General features: G+C 39.1%; 1 protein-coding gene across 2 annotated transcripts; it reads right to left on the reverse strand.

The window, feature by feature from the left end:
* Positions 1-781: 781 nt before the first annotated feature.
* LOC110797390 (transcription factor RF2b) lies at positions 782-3,700 on the reverse strand. Of its 2 annotated transcripts, none has more exons than XM_022002502.2 (4): positions 3,039-3,700; positions 1,984-2,116; positions 1,748-1,883; positions 782-1,557 (listed from the first exon to the last, which is right to left on the reverse strand). In XM_022002502.2, the coding sequence occupies exons 1-4, from the start codon at positions 3,593-3,595 to the stop codon at positions 1,196-1,198; spliced, it is 1,188 nt and encodes a 395-aa protein (XP_021858194.1). In that variant the 5' UTR covers positions 3,596-3,700; the 3' UTR covers positions 782-1,195. The 2 variants fall into 2 exon arrangements, with proteins under 2 accessions (XP_021858194.1, XP_021858195.1); XM_022002503.2 differs by having other exon boundaries at positions 1,799-1,883; positions 3,039-3,697.
* Positions 3,701-20,530: the final 16,830 nt, after the last annotated feature.

Here is a 20,530-nt window from a genome sequence, read left to right on the forward strand (position 1 = left end):
TTCACTTGATCTGAAGCGGTCTCTAGCTACGCATTTCGATCACTTGATGTCACTGGAGAATTAACTCGTTAATTAATTTGAACCGCATTTATGAGATTTCGTACTAAATACATTAAATGTATACTTGGAGCAAGGATATATATCTCTCATGTTGCAACTTGCAAGTTCTTAATTAGTACGGAATTTAAATTTAATTTGCTACTTTATACTTCCTCCGTCTTTTAATACTCGCAACGTTTGTTAGTTTCACGCATGCCGATGCACAACTTTGATCATTTATATCTTAAATTATCTTTATGCAAAAATTATAAAAAGTTGATATTTTGAAAATACACATTGAGACGAATCTAACAAGATCCCACATGACTATGTTTTATCTTATATAAAAAACACTACGAATAGTCAAAGTAGATTATATGAATAGTGGCAAAAGTCCAAACGTTGCGAGTATTAAAAGACGGAGGAAGTATTTTTTTTAGAAAGGGCAACATTATTTTATTTTATTTGGACTAAATGAGTCACAATAACAATTCAAATGTGGAAGAGGAAATTCAAACTTGTGACCTATCATATACAAGCACAACGAGAAATTCAAAAGGCTAATGATGATGCAATAACAGTAGCAGCCAATAAGCAGCTGATGGGCCATTGGCAATTTGGCATGCTAAGCACAGTGAGAATCATCACTTTTGAGGATACTTTAGAACTTTACTAACAGACATTGGGTCCAAACAGCATGTTAGTGTTAGCCCACCTTTCAATCTGCTTCACCATTGAAAAGTGTAAAGAAAAACTACAGTAAAAAATGGATTAAGAAGAATAATACAGGTTTTGAGTACACAAAAAAGTTACAAGAGGATAAAAATAAAATAAAATACAGAAGCCTTTCCTTGCATGACGAATGACCTTTCACTCGAGCATGATACAACATTTCACAGCAGAACAAAAAAGAAAATGGAGATGAAGATGAAACAACTCAGTAACCTACAACGATCCCCTCTTTGGGGATCATCTTTCATCTTTGAGACCAAAATAAATAGATGTGATCCCAGAGAAAAGGATACAATTACAAATGGAATAAATAATGGAACAAATCAACAGTAACCTTATCTAATTTGAATGATGTCAGTCTATAGACAATCTACCGAACACACACTTTCTGAAGAAGTCAGCTAGTCAGCAACTTGAGCGCGTGTCAAAATGTTGAGCTACTTTCACTGGCAGACATTGAAGCACCTTCAGATTTCACAGTAGGTGCTCCTCTGCTGCTAATATCAAGCCCCTGTAATCTTCCAAGGGGATCATTTGGCATAAACTCTGATGGATTTTGGGGGTTGGATGAATGCATATGGTGCATATTGCCCTGAGACTGATGAAATTGTGGCATCTGCATATTATGTTGACCTTGAGATACATGTTGAGGAGGTAGCGAGTAAAAGGCAGAATGATTGTATTGCATGCTAGGCATCCCTAAGTTAAATGACTCTGAAGGACCCATCATTTCCCCTGTGGCCATTCTCAGCCTCTCCACTTCTTGCTTTAATGCTTCGTTGAGTGCTGGAAACAAAAACAGACAAGTGCAGATTTTAAATATGCATTCCCCAGCAAAATGAAAAAAGAAGAGCTGTCGAGCCAAGCAAGTACACTGGATTTAGTGATATATTTCATATTTGATTGAAATTTTGATAGTTAAAAACTTAAAATTTGTATATTGCCAAAAGTTCCAAGCTAAATCAGCTGTTCAAACCTAGATTGTGATCCCATCCGTGGTTGTAGTTAAACAGTGCATGAGACTCACCATCTCGCAACTGAGCTTGTTGTTCCATGGCTTGTAACCGAAGCTTGAGTTCAGTGTTTTCAGATGACAAACCAGTTGTGTCCCTCTAAACAATAAAATTCATAGAAAAGTAAGCAGAGCCGCATAGGTGGTTTTGAAAAGAAATAAGCTAAATATAAGATATGAGGTGAGATCAGAAAATATACCTGATACAATGTTAGCTGTGCAGAAAGAGTGGTTGCTTCAGTTTGTAGAGTCTGTACTTTTCGCTCCAACTCCAATATATATCGAGCTTTTCTCTCTTTTGAACGTGCAGCAGACTGCCGGTTCGCTAAAATCCTGCAGAAATAAGGAAACCCTGAGTCATAAGCATGCTAAATATTGTCAGAAATGGAGACGGCATCAGTATGAACAAAAGAAAGCAACATAAAAACAATCAAGGGCTATAATTTTTCAGCAGTAGTAAATTGATATAATGGCAAACATGTCCTCCACACAAAAAAAAATCTTTTCTTTAAGAACTCTAAGGAAGCATGTAACATTGTAGCATAATTGGATATATCAAACAGCAACAACAAAAGACTCTAACCTACGGCCAGGTTCATTATATTTGAGCAGCTTTACCAATGTAATATAACAGGGATTGACTCTAAAAACAGCCATTGGTATATACTCCGTAATAAGTAGTGCACAATTTGGAAAAGCAAACAAGAACTGAAGTATATACTTTTACTCAATTGAACTGATTTTTAATACTCGTAGCTAGATCAAACTGAATTTTACTGCTTAAAAGTGATTAAATCTATTCCAACCGATTATTTTTAATGATTATAAAATTTATAACTGATTTTCGCGGAATGATCTACACGGGAATTCACTGAAACTATTTTTTATAAATCAAAGACAATTTCCATCCGAAACCAAAAACATAGCAAAAACAAATACTTCATCACAATTTAAGGAAATGATTTCATATGAACCTCAGATTAAGCCGATACAATACAGCACAATAACATAAGATCTAGAATGACCCGAAAATGGATGAAAACGAGTCAACATCAAAGGAAAAATAACAGAATTATGAATTCTCTTTATACTTTTTTCCATAATTGGTTATGTAAGCTAGTATAGCTTTCAAAGTCTACATCATTGCCATGAACTTTTTTTTTAAAACAAAAATTTAAGAAAAGTTAATGATCTAGTACTTCTACTTATTTCATGATTTAAAATAAAGAAAGAGATTTAAAGAAACAAAAAAGACCTTTTAGCGCGCTTGGGGTCAATGGTCCAAAGCTCAGCAAGTTTATCAGGAGGCATAGCTTTCTTGGCATCCATGATCTCACCAAAGCTAGCAGATGAAGTGGCATCCACAGAATTGCTGTAACGATGTCTAGGCCTACCGCCATCGCCACCGTCAACCGCTAGTCCAAGACCAACATTGGCTCCATCAGCGGAGGCGGTGGCGAAGTCGTCGGATGGGTGGGAGGCAGATCCAGAAGCGGCGCCGAGCTTGTCGACGTCAATGTAGGTGGTGAAGAGGTCGTCCTCGGATCCGATCTCTTCGGTAGAGGATCCAGTGAAGGGATCCGAGGATAGATCCATGTCGTCGTGGATACGGAAGCTGACTTCTGAGTGGGCTCGGCGGTGGTGAGGCCCTCTGAAGGGGTTTGGGGTTGGGTTTCCGAAGAGCGTGGAATTCGCATTCCCATTGCCAATCCCAATCCCGTTGGAAATGGGAATGGCGGAGAGGGGTTTGGTGGGGTTGCCATTAATGTCGGGATTGGGATTGGAGGTTGATGGATCTGGTTTCATTGCCATGGATAGAGAGAGAAAGAGGAGAGAGAAAAGGACGGAGAGCGGGAGAGAGAAATAAGGGGGACACGCAGACTAAAAACGGAGGTTGCGATTATTTTGGATTCATAAATATTCATATTCTTTTCTGTCTATATTTACGCTATAATTTTTACTATTCCAACATTTTCGTGTTTTTTTATTTTTAAGTTTGTAGTAAAACTAAATAATTGGGTAATTTACAATGTGATCATTTTGATCAAGAAGGTCGCCATCTTAAAAGCTTCACAACTTCCACGTATCCAATCTATCCGCTTGGTTTTAGTTGCCACACTATTGCTATGTTTTTCGATGTACACAGAACACAGTACCCAATACGAAAATGTGGAATCTGTAAAGTGTAAATCAATAACTATAATTTGTGAATAGTTCAGAAAATATTGTATTTTCGTAATTAAATTGGTAGGAAAAGCAAACAAAAAAGGTGGAAATTGAAAAGAAAAAAAGAAGTGAATTCAATGAATAAAATTTGAGGTTGAATGATGAGAATTTGAAGTTAAATTAAATAATATGTGAGCTTAAATGAATAAAAACTTTAGTTTAAAACTCTTATTCCAGACAAAATAAGTTCAGTTAAGCCCAAATAATATAAATTCAGCAAAAATAAGTTTTTTTGAGACATTTTCACACACATACAAGTTTATTTCAGACAAAATAAGTTTTTAAAATAAAATAAGTTCAGTTAAGTTCAGATAATATAAGTTCAGTCAAAATAAGCCCAATAGAACGGAGCCTAAATGTATATCTTGAAAGTCTATTTATTTACGATTATGCCATGTGATTTATTTATTTATCAATAATAGTTATTGATTTGGAGGAGAGGAAGTCTAGAGACAGAACGTCTGGAGTAGAAAGCAAAGTTGTCTTTCTCCACCTATTTCTATGGCAGGGAAAATTGATCTCCAACATAAACCACCGGATGATACATGTATGGTAGATGTGTCCATTACTGAGCAACAACGTGATGATGTACATGATAAATCAAACACAAGACAAATTCAATCTTTCAGAGAAGCGGTGGCTATGTCATCTCAATGGTTTGTGGAAGCCAAAAAGATTATAACTACCTCCACTGAATGGGAAGAAAGAGAGGAATTACCACTAGAGGGAGTATGATGTACAGGATAAATCAAACACAAGACAAATTCTAGAGACAGAACGTCTGGAGTAGAAAGCAAAGTTGTCTTTCTCCACCTATTTCTATGGAAGGGGAAATTGATCTCCAACATAAACCACCGGATGATACATGTATGGTAGATGTGTCCATTACTGAGCAACAACGTGATGATGTACAGGATAAATCAAACACAAGACAAATTCAATCTTTCAGAGAAGCGGTGGCTATGTCATTTCAATGGTTTGTGGAAGCCAAAAAGATTATAACTACCTCCACTGAACGGGAAGAAAGAGAGGAATTACCACCAGAGGGAGAATTGGTGGTGCAATTTAGCAAGGTAACTTTGGATAGATTACGATCTCCATGGAAGTTAACACTGATGGGAAAGTGTTTGGGCATTAACACAAAATCGAATTACATGGAGTCCAAAGTATGATCGATGTGGAAGACCAAGGGAGCGTTAGAAGTTATAGATATTGGTAAGAATGTTTACCTATTTCGATTCACACAGTCTGACGATTATGAAAAGGCATTGTTTGGGGGTCCTTGGTTCATTCTAGATTACTATTTGATGATAACACCATGGAAGCCAAATTTCCGTCCTTCAATCAACAGTTTTGATAACATGTCTGTTTGGGTTAGAATTGATGAATTACCGGTGGAGTACTATGACAAAGAAGCAATTTTTGAAATTTCAAGGGTTGTTGGGAAACCAATCAGGGTGGATTACGCGACGGACAAGATCACCAGGGCAAGGTTTGCTAGGGTTTGTGTTGATGTTGATCTGACGAAACCATTGGTGACACGTGTGTGGGTAGGTGGGCATTGGCAGGAAATACTATATGAAAACTTATCCACACTTTGTTTCACTTGTGGTAAGATAGGACACGTTAAACAAGCATGCACGACTACGAAGCCTAGGCCCACCGACAACATTGGAGCTAACTGTGATATGGAGGTTGAAAAAGGAAAGTGGATGCTGGCCCAATGGGGGAACAAGCCCATACACAAAATGTAAAAGACAATATGCTTCCAGAGGAGGTGTGTAAAACAAAAGAAAAAGAAGCTAGATATGGGCCATGGACCACAGTTCAGAATAAAAGGAATATTAAGCCCAATAGAGGCAAGCAAAAGGATGACAATGCCCGAATAAATGAATATAGTAAATGTGGTTCTGGAAGGGTGGTTAATATGCAAAATAACCAACCCTCAGTGGTTCAAAGGAATACGAATGGCCATTTAGAGGACCAATGGTGAGAGAGAGAGAGAGAGAGTTATACCGGCAACATCTTTCCCCAAAAATCACAATAATGATGAAAATATAAAAATTACGGGAGCAAGCAATGAAGTAAGGGAGAATTTAGAGGGTGTCGTCCACTTGTCAAACACATTTCACCACTTGGCTGAATATGATGATTCAGCTACTACCTTTTGCAAAAACCCAGTTAATTTAAACTCTGAGGTAAACCAAGTTAACACGGTACAAAACATTTTAATCAATTCCGAAGACGTTTCCTCTGCTTCAACTCTTCTTCAACAAGAGTCTGCGTATTCAAAAATTGGCAATGAGAAACAAGGCGCGTCCACTGAGTTCATGCATGGCAACCCAACAATCCCAGAAGTCATATCAGAGGAGGGGAAGAAACAGTTGGGTCCAGAAGGGACCATGTACGGTTCAACATAAACAGGGAGGCATCGCAATCGACGGCAGAGATACAACAAGTGCAATGTTCATTGGGGTATCCACAGACTCTACAGCTGTTTCCGGAGGAGGTGGGGATGCTTGCATGTGCGACGAATAGGAAGCCAAGGATGATGGAAACGGATCTTTCACAGGTCAGTTACAAGAGAACCAACGACCCTTGTCGGAGTCCAGCTCTGAGGCCGAGAATGGAGATGTTGCCACCAGAGATGTTACACCTACCATTAACGGGAACATCGTCGGATTTCAACCCGATCAACATGCGACTACACCTGGTTCCACGAGTTCCAATCGAGGTAAATATTCAACCCTTACAGTTTGAAACTCAAGGACAAGACATGGGAAAGGCATTTCTGAAGGAAATAATGCCCTTGGTCCAACTATGTATTCTATGTTAAGTCTAATAAGTGCGGTTCAGTATTAATTAACAAGTTAATAATTCAGTGAGATCAAGTGAGCTGAATGCCTAGCTAGAGGCCGCTTCAGTTCAAGTGGAATTAATGATATTAATCCACAGCTTACTCTTGACTGAACCCGTAGGGTCACACAAATAGTACGTAAACGGATCAAGTATTTAATGGCATTAAATACTCCATCTATGGATATTCGGAATCGACGGATCTTGGTTTCAGTGGGAGCTGAGATCGTCACAGGCAAGAAATGAATACTCCGGAAACGATGATATTGCCGGAAACGGAAATATGGATCGTATCGGAAATATAAATATTATCCAAGTCGTAGATGTTGCCGGAAACGGAAACATGGTACGTATCGGAAAATATTATCGGAAATGGAAATATTGCCGGAATCGGAAATATTGCCGGAAACGGAAATATTGTCAGAATCGGAAATATTATCGGAATCGGAAAATAATTCCGGAAACGGAAATATTAAATATTTGTTCGAAACGGAAATTAATTCCGGAATCGGAAATATTAAATGTTGTTCGTATCGGAAATGAATTCCGGAATCGGGAAATTAATCGGAAGCGTATCGTACGAATTAGCATCGGACGAGGCCTGCCAGACGAAGGCCCAGCACGAAGCCGGGCCATCGCCCAGCAAGCCAGCGCGCCACAACTCACCAGCCAATGCTGCGCCAGGCCCACCGCAAGGCAGGCCCAGCGCGCGCAAAGGCTGCGGCAGCGTGTGGGCCTCGTGGCAATGGGCTGCGAGCTCGCGGGCTGCGCGCGCGTGCATGGCGCCCCTCGTGGGCTGCTGTGCGTGCGTGTGTGTGTTTGTGTGCTATACGAATCCTAAAGCTATCAGGTTTCGACATATGATTAAATTCCTAAAAGGATGAATTAATTAAATAAGAATTCTATTAGGATTCTAGTTTAATTAATTCGTATCCTAATAGGATTCCAATTCCTTTTCCATACCTCTATAAATAAGGGCCTAGGGTCATTATTTGTACACACGATTTTAAGTATTCAAAGTGATTTTTGAGAGCAAAAATTCAGTCATATAATTGCCTACATTAACCGAAAATTCTAAGTACCTTAAGGGCGATCCTAGTTGGTCAAGCTTAAGGCGGATCCGGACGTGCTGTGGACTATCTACGGAGGGACGACACTTGGAGTCCTAAAGACTTGCTCTTGTTCGGTTCGGGCGCAGCTAGGGAAGGCACGCAACAAAGTGTATGCATCTAAACTATGCTAAATGATTATGTGTAAATAATATGTTTTCCTGGCTTTATGGTTTTTCCGTATGATTTATGAATTGTCATATGTATCATAACCTAACAGTGATATCACGAGCCTCTTATTATTTTCATAATCTAAATTGCATGAACATGGTTAAATATTACAAATTTGCAAGAATTAAAAGGGGTGAGTAATTTTCGTAATTGTTAATTAATTGCAAATTGCGTTTATTTAATTATACGTACGCAGTTTTTCGGCAGTTTCTTCGTTACTCATCCAAATCGAGTGATTTTTGTGTCAATTCCGCATGTAAAAGGCATTCTAAAATTTTGACAAAAAGAATATTTTTCGGCCGAACCCAGAATTCTCAAATTCGAAGCCTAACTATGACTTTTCGGGGGTTTTAGTTTTTCGAATGCAAAATTTCGTAAATTTAAGATGTTAAATTAAATATTTGCGATTCTTGTTGATAAATCTTGAATTTTTGATTGACCTACTGTATATGTTTAACAAGTTTGAATGCCTAGCCTTGTTAATTATGCAATCTAATTTGTAATTATGATTAATTTGCTGAAAATTGGAATAATTTAGAATTAATTTGATTTTCATAATTAGTTATAATTTAATTAGATACCTATGATTAAAAACCACCATAAAAATTGTAAATTTATGTTAAATTTTAAATTTTTATGACCTAGACTTGAATCCATGTTAATCGGAAATCAATTAAATAATAAATTTTCGATTTTTTCGCCCTAAAATTATGAAATTAATATTATTTATTAATTTGTCATTAATTTTGAATATAAATTTTAAATTTTTATGCGATTCGCTCATATAACTTGCACGCACAAAGCAATGGACGCTACCTGTTACCCTTAAGGGGTGTTGTATAGTGCGGGCATGTGACGACGAGCAAGGGAGCTCGTCGCCCATGCGGTACGAATGCAATGAGCAAGGCCATGGTGCACGAGCACAAGGCAGCAGCCCTGCCTTGTGTCGTGGGCTGTGTGCGATGGGCGAATGGGCGAGGGCGAGAGCAAGGCACGAGCAGTCGCGTGTGGGCAGCAAGCGAGCTGCGCCACAGCGCGCACTGCCTCGCGCAAACATGCGGAGCCTCGCACGCAGCGAGCGCTAGTGTGCGTGCGACGAGCGCTGCGCCCAGCGATGGCGTGCAGCGTGCTTGTTGCGACGTGCGACGAGCGCTGCGCCCAGCGATGGCGTGCAGCGTGCTTGTTGCGACGTGCGACGAGCGGTGCGCCCAACGATGGCGAGCAGCTTGCTTGTTGCGACGTGCGACGAGCGCTGCGCCCAGCGATGGGCTGCGGCAGCATGCTTGTTGCGTCGAGCGCTGGCGCGCGCAGCGAGCACCAGCTCGCGTGATGCCTTGCGATGGTGAGCAGCAGCGATGCGACGCAGCGCATGGGCTGCGCGCACATGGCCAGCGATGGTTGTGTGCGTGTGGCCCATGGGCGTGCGTTGCGTGGGATTGTTGCGTTGCGATTAGATCGTTTTGAAATTTTAATTTGAAATTTTCAGTTTACGTAATTTTAATTAATTTTAAAATTAATAATTTAAATTATTTTCTTGGATTTTAATTTTGAATATTGTAATTATAATAAATTTTATTTATTCTAATTATTTTACTAAAATTAAAATCATGAATTAATTTAAATACGTTTGAAATTAAATTAAACCTTTTGGATTCAATTATAAATTTATACGAGCTTTAAATTTTAATTAAATTTGTATGTTTCCGGTTAGACTAGAAATACATTTTTATGTTTAAGATTAGTAAAGCATATGAATTTATTGGTTTAAGTGGGAGCCCTTTTTAGTCATAAACTCTTGATTAGGTCTACAAATCCTTAAGGTTAAAACAACTTGATTAGAATTAATAAGGACTGAATAATTTGTAGATTATTGGTGCCCTTGATTAATTGCTGCAAATGTTTATGTGATGCATAATGTGTTTTACTAACCAGCTATGTGGGCCATTCATGATAATGAATGGGTGAATGGTATATATTGTATATGTACTGTTTTGCAGGTTATGAAGTGACTAGTATGGCCCAAATAGGATAGAAATTATGGTCTGCGTACCATTAATTTGAATGTAATTGGTCTAAAGTACCAAAGTTGTTTTTCAATTCAAATATGGTCTGCGTACCATCAAATAGTTGTAATTAGTTTTAATTATAGCTTATCCTATTTGAAGAAAATGGTGCCTCCCACGGAGATTTTCAAGACGGACTTTGAAGTAAAAGCTTCAAGATGAAGTCGGGCCATACTAGATCACATTTATCTTATGCATGTTTTAAGTTATTTATTGCTTTTAAATATGTCTTAAAATGCATGAGATCAAAAACTTGATTATGTTGCATGATTAAGGATTTTAGTTCACTTAAAATCTAACCAACATAGTAAGAGCCTTAAGTTCCAAACTTAAAAATTGAGTTAAAAGGTGCCATGCCAAAATATACACTTGCTTGGATATCCTTTACATCAATCTAGTAATAGTTTTCGCTCAGCGAGGTGTTACTTATTGGTCCTAAAGGGGCAAGGTACACAAATAATTGTGAGTACATGTTAGTTTTGGTGAAACTCAACGATATAAGTAAGGAGTCCTTTTATGTCGTGGCAAAATCGATAGGTTTACCTAATAAGTTCTTAGACGTACCTATCAACCAAGAATAGTTTCTAGACTATTAGCAAAAGGCTTTTGCTTACCTAAGATGTTTTAGGATTAAGTCGACAAACTGTGCTTAGTTCTTCAATGATTTTAGGATCTTGGAATCATTTTATTCACACCTGCCGGAACACATAACTTGAATAAAATGCTTAATGAACATTGAATTATGCATGTATGCTAGAATTTAAGTTTATTAAGAGAAACTGTGAATGGTTATTTATTTGTTTATTCTTTTCAATTGTAGTTTTAAATATGGCAAACAACAATTCATTCAACATTCGATCAATTCTCGAAAAGGAGAAGTTGAACGGGAAAAACTTCCTTGACTGGCAAAGGAACTTGCAAATAGTTCTTATGCAGGAAGAAAAGGAGTATGTCCTAGAAGAGGCGATGCCCGAAGCCGCAGGCGACGGGGTCACTCAGGCAGCCCTCAATCGTTGGATTGATGCCAACAAGGATGTGAAATGTCTAATGCTCGCCACCATGAGTGCAGATCTGCAGAAAACGTTCATCAACTCAGATGCTTTCACAATCATCAGTGAGTTGAAGAACATGTTCCAAGATCTGGCTCGAGTCGAAAGATTCGAGACTCATAGGCAAATTCTTGAGACCAAGCTTAAGAAAGGCGAGCCCGTAAGTCCACATGTTCTCAAAATGATTGGACTAATTGAGAATATGAGTCGGCTGGATCAACAATTTTCTCAGGAAATGGCTGTACACACCATCCTCCATTCTCTTCATAGCGGGTATGATCAGTTCAAGCTGAACTACAATATGAATAGTCTGGACAAAACGCTCACTGAGCTTCACGGTATGCTGAAGACCGCTGAAAAGACGCTCAAAAGTGATAAGCAGGATGTGCTTATGGTGCGTGGGGGGCAAGTTCAAGAAATCTGGAAAGAAGAGGAATGCTAAGAAAGGTGGCAACAAGGCCAGCCCAACTAAGCAAACTGGCGCCAAATCTGTAAAGAGGAAGGTCAGTCAACCCACTTCTAAATCCGAATGCTTCTACTGCAAGAAGAAGGGGCATTGGAAGAGAGATTGCTTGCAGCTAAAGGAAGATCAGAAGAACGGAACAGTCGTTCCATCTTCAGGTATTTTCGTTATAGACTGTATACTTGCTAATTCAACTTCTTGGGTATTAGATACAGGTTGTGGCTCACACTTATGTTCCAATCCACAGGGACTAAGAAGAAGTAGAAAGTTAAGCAAGGGAGAAGTCGACCTACGAGTGGGAAATGGAGCACGGATTGCTGCATTAGCTGTAGGAACTTATTATTTGTCGTTGCCCTCCGGGCTAGTTTTGGAACTGGAAGAGTGTTTCCATGTTCCAAGTCTTACTAAAAACATCATTTCTGTTTCTTGCTTAGATGCTAAGGGATTTTCCTTTTTAATAAAAGACAATAGTTGTTCGTTTTATTTTAAAGAGATGTTTTATGGATCTGCTAGATTAGTCAATGGACTTTATTTATTAGATCACGACAAACAAGTATATAACATGAATACCAAAAAGGCCAAAAAGGATGATTCAGATCTCACCTATCTGTGGCATTGTCGATTAGGCCATATAAACTTGAAACGCTTAGAAAGACTTCAAAAGGAAAGAATTCTAGAACCATTTGACTTAGAGGAATATGGTAAATGCAAATCATGTTTACTTGGCAAAATGACAAAGCAACCTTTCTCTAAAGTTGGAGAAAGAGCAAATGAACTATTGGGTTTAATCCATACAGATGTATGTGGACCAATGAGTACAAATGCTAGAGGTGGTTTCAGCTCACTTTCACCGATGACTTCAGTAGATATGGTTATGTCTACCTAATGAAGCATAAGTCTGAATCCTTTGACAAATTCAAGGAATTTCAGAGTGAAGTAGAGAATCAATTAGGCAAGAAGATTAAGGCACTGCGGTCTGATAGAGGCGGTGAATATCTGAGCTATGAATTTGATGACCATCTGAAAGAATGTGGAATTCTATCAGAATTGACTCCTCCTGGAACACCACAATGGAACGGTGTGTCGGAACGGAGGAACAGAACCTTGCTAGACATGGTCAGGTCAATGATGGGTCAGGCCAAACTTCCATTAGAATTTTGGGGACATGCACTAAATACAACTGCACTCACTATAAATAGAGCTCCGTCTAAAGCTGTCGAAAAGACTCCATATGAATTATGGTTTGGAAAGCCTCCAAATGTGTCTTTTCTTAAGATTTGGGGATGTGAAGTATACGTCAAACGATTAATTTCAGACAAACTTCATCCAAAATCTGACAAATGTATCCTTGTGGGCTATCCAAAGGAAACAAAGGGGTATTACTTCTACAATACATCTGAGAACAAGGTGTTCTGAGAACAAGGTGTTTGTTGCTCGAGATGGTGTCTTTTTGGAGAAAGATCACATTTCCAAAATGACAAGTGGGAGAAAAGTAGACCTCGAAGAAATTCGAGTCGAACAACAAACTCTAGAGAATGCTCAAGATGACATTCAGGATGAAACTCAGAGATCTTTAGAAGAATCTGGTGAGAATCATGGTCAATCTAGAAATGTTACCCCGCGTAGATCGCAAAGATATAGATCTCAACCGGAAAGGTACTTAGGTATTTTGACGAACGAGAGCTATGGCGTTCTATTACTTGAAAGTGATGAACCTGCGACTTACAAACAAGCTATGACGAGCCCTAGCTCCAAGCAATGGTAAGAAGCCATGCAATCTGAATTAGACTCCGTGTCTGAAAACCAAGTATGGGATTTGGTCGATTTGCCAGATGGCTACCAAGCCATTGGAAGCAAATGGGTTTTCAAACTGAAAAAGGACAAGGATGGGAAACTTGAAGTTTTCAAAGCTAGATTGGTTGCAAAAGGTTACAGGCAAGTCCACGGTGTGGATTACGATGAAACCTTTTCACCGGTTGCAATGCTAAAGTCTATTCGGATAATGTTAGCAATCGCTGCATATTACGATTACGAAATATGGCAGATGGATGTCAAAACTGCTTTCTTAAACGGCGTTTTAACAGAAACTGTGTTTATGACACAGCCTGAAGGTTTTGAGGATCCAAAGAATGCTAAAAAGGTATGCAAGCTAAAGAAGTCAATCTACGGATTGAAGCAGGCATCCAGGAGCTGGAATATACGTTTTGATGAAGCAGTCAGTGACTTTGGTTTCATCAAGAACGCAGACGAATCTTGTGTATACAAGAAGGTCAGTGGGAGCAAAATTGCTTTCCTAGTATTATATGTCGACGACATATTACTTATCGGAAATGACATTCCTATGTTGAACTCTGTCAAGATTTGGCTTGGGAAATGTTTTTCGATGAAAGATCTAGGAGAAGCACAGTACATATTGGGCATCAAGATTTACAGAGATAGATCTAAAAGGATGATTGGACTTAGTCAAAGCACTTATATCAATAAGGTGATTGATAGGTTCAAGATGGCAGACTCCAAGCGAGGCTACCTACCCATGTCTCATGGAATAACTCTAAGCAAGACTCAGTGCCCAAAAACACTTGATGAGCGTAGACGAATGAATGGGATTCCATATGCATCATTGATTGGTTCAATAATGTATGCTATGATATGTACACGCCCGGATGTTGCGTACGCACTCAGTGCTACGAGCAGATACCAGTCAGACCCAGGAGAGGCGCATTGGACTGCTGCCAAGAATATTCTGAAGTACCTGAAAAGGCACAAAGATGACTTCCTGGTCTATGGTGGAGATGATGAATTAATTGTTAAAGGCTATACGGACGCAAGTTTCCAAACCGACAAAGATGATTTCAGATCACAGTCTGGGTTTGTCTTCTGCCTCAACGGAGGTGCAGTAAGCTAGAAAAGTGCTAAGCAAAGCACCATTGCGGATTCTACAACTGAAGCGGAGTACATTGCTGCACATGAAGCAGCAAAGGAAGCTATATGGCTAAGGAAGTTCATAGGTGAACTTGGTGTAGTCCCCTCCATTAAAGGACCAATAGCCCTGTATTGTGATAATAACGGAGCTATTGCACAGGCAAAGGAGCCTAGACACCACCAGAGAGTCAAGCATGTACTTCGTAGATTTCACCTTCTACGAGAGTTCGTTGAAAGAAAAGAAGTCGAGATAAACAAGATTGGAACTGATGACAACATATCAGATCCATTGACTAAACCTCTGCCGTAGGCGAAGCACAACTCGCACACTGCAGCTATGGGAATCAAGCATATTGGAGAATGGCTTTGATATCCCTGTTTAATGTTTTAAAGTTTTAGAGTTTAAATCTTTGTAAAACATTATTGGTTAATCATTCACAATAAATGAAAAGAATTCATTTTTCCATTTAATTTGTGGTTTATTAAATGATGAGTCCCTTCAATTTGACGATATATTCAAGATAGACTGTCAGGACCAGTCCTGTGACTAAGAAATGTCTATCAAGTGCACTTGAATGTCAAAGGTTGAAAATGGTCCCTAGTCGGAGTTTTCTATAAAATTGGACGCATAGAAAACGTTAGACGATTAGAATGCAAGATGACTAGTAGTTCTGTTTCTTGAACTATGTGGACATGGCAATGTCATAATCATTTGCATAGATACTTACTTTGGGAAGACTAGTATCGGACAAGACCTATGAAACTTTACTGTAAGAGATGAAAATCTGTCATAAGTAAATTTCATTAAAATTATTAGACACTAAATCCTCAATACCTGAGTGATTTGAGATTACTTGTTTGAGAACTGGTTGCTTTGACGTTGACCAACCGTCGCACCGTAAAAGGAGGCTATAAAGGCAACGCTCAGGTAATCACCTATCAAACGAAGTCTAATCTCAAGATCGCAAGATTGGGATTGTCCTCCCATAAATCGGGATGAGATGCTTAAAAGTTGTACAAGGCCACTCGGAGAGCTAGAAACTGTGAAATGCATGGCCGTGCTCGGATGAATCATAGGCTATGATTATCTGTTTATTTGATCAGTTGAACTCTGAAACCGAGGAACACCTCTGGACATAATAAGGATGACAACTCTTACCTTATGTTCAAGAGCAAGCATCGAGCGACAAAGGAATTAGGAAATGCACACTTGTCCCTAAGGACAAGTGGGAGACTGAAGGAAATAATGCCCTTGGTCCAAGTATGCATTCTATGTTAAGTCTAATAAGTGCGGTTCAGTATTAATTAACAAGTTAATAATTCAGTGAGATCAAGTGAGCTGAATGCCTAGCTAGAGGCCGCTTCAGTTCAAGTGGAATTAATGATATTAATCCACAGCTTACTCTTGACTGAACCCGTAGGGTCACACAAATAGTACGTAAACGGATCAAGTATTTAATGGCATTAAATACTCCATCTATGGATATTCGGAATCGACGGATCTTGGTTTCAGTGGGAGCTGAGATCGTCGCAGGCAAGAAATGAATACTCCGGAAACGATGATATTGCCGGAAACGGAAATATGGATCGTATCGGAAATATAAATATTATCCAAGTCGTAGATGTTGCCGGAAACGGAAACATGGTACGTATCGGAAAATATTATCGGAAATGGAAATATTGCCGGAATCAGAAATATTGCCGGAAACGGAAATATTGTCAGAATCGGAAATATTATCGGAATCGGAAAATAATTCCGGAAACGGAAATATTAAATATTTGTTCGAAACGGAAATTAATTCCGGAATCGGAAATATTAAATGTTGTTCGTATCGGAAATGAATTCCGGAATCGGGAAATTAATCGGAAGCGTATCGTACGAATTAGCATCGGACGAGGCCTGCCAGACGAAGGCCCAACACGAAGCCGGGCCATCGCCCAGCAAGCCAGCGCGCCACAACGCACCAGCCAAGGCTGCGCCAGGCCCACCGCAAGGCAGGCCCAGCGCGCGCCAAGGCTGCGGCAGCGTGTGGGCCTCGTGGGAATGGGCTGCGAGCTCGCGGGCTGCGCGCGCATGGCGCCCCTCGTGGGCTGCTGTGCGTGCGTGTGTGTGTTTGTGTGCTATACGAATCCTAAAGCTATCAGGTTTCGACATATGATTAAATTCCTAAAAGGATGAATTAATTAAATAAGAATTCTATTAGGATTCTAGTTTAATTAATTCGTATCCTAATAGGATTCCAATTCCTTTTCCATACCTCTATAAATAAGGGCCTAGGGTCATTATTTGTACACACGATTTTAAGTATTCAAAGTGATTTTTGAGAGCAAAAATTCAGTCATATAATTTCCTACATTAACCGAAAATTCTAAGTACCTTAAGGGCGATCCTAGTTGGTCAAGCTTAAGGCGGATCCGGACGTGCTGTGGACTATCTACGGAGGGACGACACTTGGAGTCCTAAAGACTTGTTCTTGTTCGGTTCGGGCGCAGCTAGGGAAGGCACGCAACAAAGTGTATGCATCTAAACTATGCTAAATGATTATGTGTAAATAATATGTTTTCCTGGCTTTATGGTTTTTCCGCATGATTTATGAATTGTCATATGTATCAAAACCTAACAATTTCGCCATACAGTAACTTACGTAACTCAGAAGGAAGTAGTAGGGGTGCAAGTGCAGCGAAGATATTACCAACATTTGCTGGACCAAATAAGGATATTCACATACGTAACTCCGATTCGATTGGAGGACGTTGGAATGATGGAAGTATCGGAACATTGGCGGGATTGAGAGGATTACTTTCGGCCTCCGGTACCGGGATCGGGGGAGGTATCTAGTGTTTAGATGGAGCGTCCTCTTCCAAGTCTAAATATGAAGATTTGTGTTTAGAATGTAAGGGGGGCATCGAGGGATGACTTCATTCCTCATGCATGGGCGATAATTGATGATCAGCACCCGTCGATTCTCATAATGTTGGAGACAAAGAGTGATGATCACCGAGCAAGGGAAGTTACGAGGGAGCTCCGGTTTAATGGTTATAAGGTGGTTTCTCCAGTGGAAAGACAAGTGGAATATGGTTATTTTGGAAGAAAACTGTGTATTTGATTCTCTTCATGGCTGATGTTAATCAATTTCACGTTTTGTTTCATTTTAAAAATATCAAACCGAAGTTCTGGTGACGGGTATGCATGCGCCAAGTTCTCCGGGTCCAAGACACCAATTTTGGAGGGAGGTGAAGGATAACCTACCTCCGTCGGAGACTCCATGGTTGGTGGTTGGAGATATGAATGAGGTCACTTCTCAGGCAGAGAAAATGGGAGGACGTCCGTTCAGAGCGGGCCAATGCCAAGACTTGAACAATTTCACAGATGCAGCGGGGCTAGTGGATGTGGGTTACAACGGGTGCCCCTACACTTGGACTAACTCAAGGTAGGGACTACACTTAATAAGGGAGAGACTTGATCGTGCGATGGTGAATTCCCCATGGATGCAAGTTTTCCCCCATACCAAGGTACACCATCTTCCTCGTACTCATTCTGATCATTCACCTTTATTGATCTCACTTAATAATGATATTGTGAAGGGTCCATTTCCATTTAGATGCAAAGAGTGTGGATGGAACACCCACAAATTTGGGATTTCTTTGTGAATAATTGGTTGAGTAATAGGAATGATTTTTTGGTGGGTCAAAGTAAAATAAAGTTATGCCAACCAGAGCATTCTTGTTGAACATGATAAATGGATCTTGACTAACTATGTAATATTTCGGCCAACCCTAACCCCAACTAAAGCAACCCTGTGAACTACGAAATAGGATGTCATTCTTATTAAACACGATAGTGAATATCGGTGAGCAAGTTCAAGACCAAGCAATATTATGAAATTTCTATTGAAATGCGATGATCGAAGAGTAAGGAAGCTCAAATCAAGTCCACATATCTCCAAATGTTGTTTCACGACTCTCACCTATTCCTTTAATAAATATTGAAATATGTTTCAGTATGCTCTTCGACATCTCCCCTTCAATAGGCTAGAAAACCAAAAAATCACAGGAAATAGTCACCATCTTTAAGTCAAACCAGAGACTTGCTAGAAAGCCTAAAATAGTATTCCTTAAACTGTATACCCAAGTGTAAGAATTGTAAACTCGTTCTTAGAACTGAACTACCCCAGTAACAATTAACTGAACAATGCATGAATTCAAAATCCTATTAATTCTAATTCCACGCCTTGTGGTGTAATGGTATAGGCCTAGTCGTGGAAGTCCGGAAATGGTTTCAATACTCCCTATATTCCCTTTACTTCATCACTCGGGTTGGAACTTTAGGGGCAACGTATAATGTAATGTAAAAACCGATTCATATTGCACACGAATTTAAGAACATTTTAACCCCAACTATTGTTAACTCTTGGCTTCGCTACATGTAGCGTTATTAACCAAATTTTGTTGTTCCACAATAATTCCTACTACATACTTCACAATACAAGTGCAATATACAATAGCGCACATAACTTTGGAATACCATCACAATTTTTATTACCTATCAATTTATAATTGAACTATCATTCAAAATAGAGATATACCTGCAGCCTTCAGAAGAAGAACAGAAGCAGGAGCAATCTACAAAATGAAAGTAAAACTTTTATCCTGCATTTACCAAAATCCATATATGGTTCACAAAGCATAATCTAAAAGAAAAAACCTCAACCGCAAACCATTTTAAGATCACATTCACGATTACACAAGAAAGGAAAATACTCAAACTAAAGTTTCACTGCATTATATTTTAAATCACTGACACGCGAGGAAAGGTGGGAGAGAGAGAAAAATGTCATCCATATTTGATATCTACTATAGTGAAAAATAAACAAAAAAAATCACACAATACAGGTATAATCACAACCTAAAGAACATGTATTTGAAAACACAAATTACCGGTGAGTTTCCAAAGCTCATGACTTGAATTAAAGAACCTTGATGAGCAAGCTGTCAAATTCCAAAGAGAGAAAATCTGTTAGCTTGCAAGATTCCAAACTACATCAAATGTTCACATTATAGAACCTGGAGTGAGCACCACCTGAGGTGGTTCACCACCCATTGAATCTCTTTTGCCCGAGGCTTCACCCCCCTTAGAAGACCCTTTGTATCACCCTGCCAAATTCACAACAACCAAAAGCAAAGTAAGCAAATCGATGTAATAAACCGATTCATATTGCACACGAATTTAAGAATATTTTAACCCCAACTATTGTTAACTCCTGGCTTCGCTCTGTGTAGCGTTATTAACCAAACTTTGTTGTTTCATAATAACTCCTACTACATACTTCGCAATACAAGTGCAATATAAAATAGTGCTCATAACTTTTTGAATACCATCACATTTTATTACCTATCAATTTATAATTGAACTATAATTCAAAATAGAGATATACCTGCAGCCTTCAGAAAAAGAACAAAAGCAGGTGGAGTCTTCAAAATGGAAATTAAAGTTTTATGCTGCATTCACCCAAAATTCATAAAACCCCAATTCAATCCAAATCCATAAACCCCAATTCAATCCAAATCCATAAAGCCTTTTGATTTCACAAAACCCTTTACGAAAAACCATTGCCCAGATACATTTACATTTATATTCCACAAAATATAGATGTAAATGTAAAAATAAACGAAAAACTCCAACTTACAAAATCTATTATTCAACCCAAAATCCAAATATAGGAAAATATTATTATGAAGTTTTTCAAAAGATTAGACTTACGTCTAAGAAGAGGAAGAATCTAACTATTGCGCTTCCATTGTCAGTCACTGCCATGTCGGATTGTCGCCGGAAATTTTCAAGCCCCAACCTAAAATCAAATCGATTTTGTGATATTTTCTGCAAAAAA

The sequence above is a fragment of the Spinacia oleracea genome, chromosome 6, assembly GCF_020520425.1.
Source record: "Spinacia oleracea cultivar Varoflay chromosome 6, BTI_SOV_V1, whole genome shotgun sequence".
NCBI classification, from domain to species: Eukaryota; Viridiplantae; Streptophyta; class Magnoliopsida; order Caryophyllales; family Amaranthaceae; genus Spinacia; species Spinacia oleracea.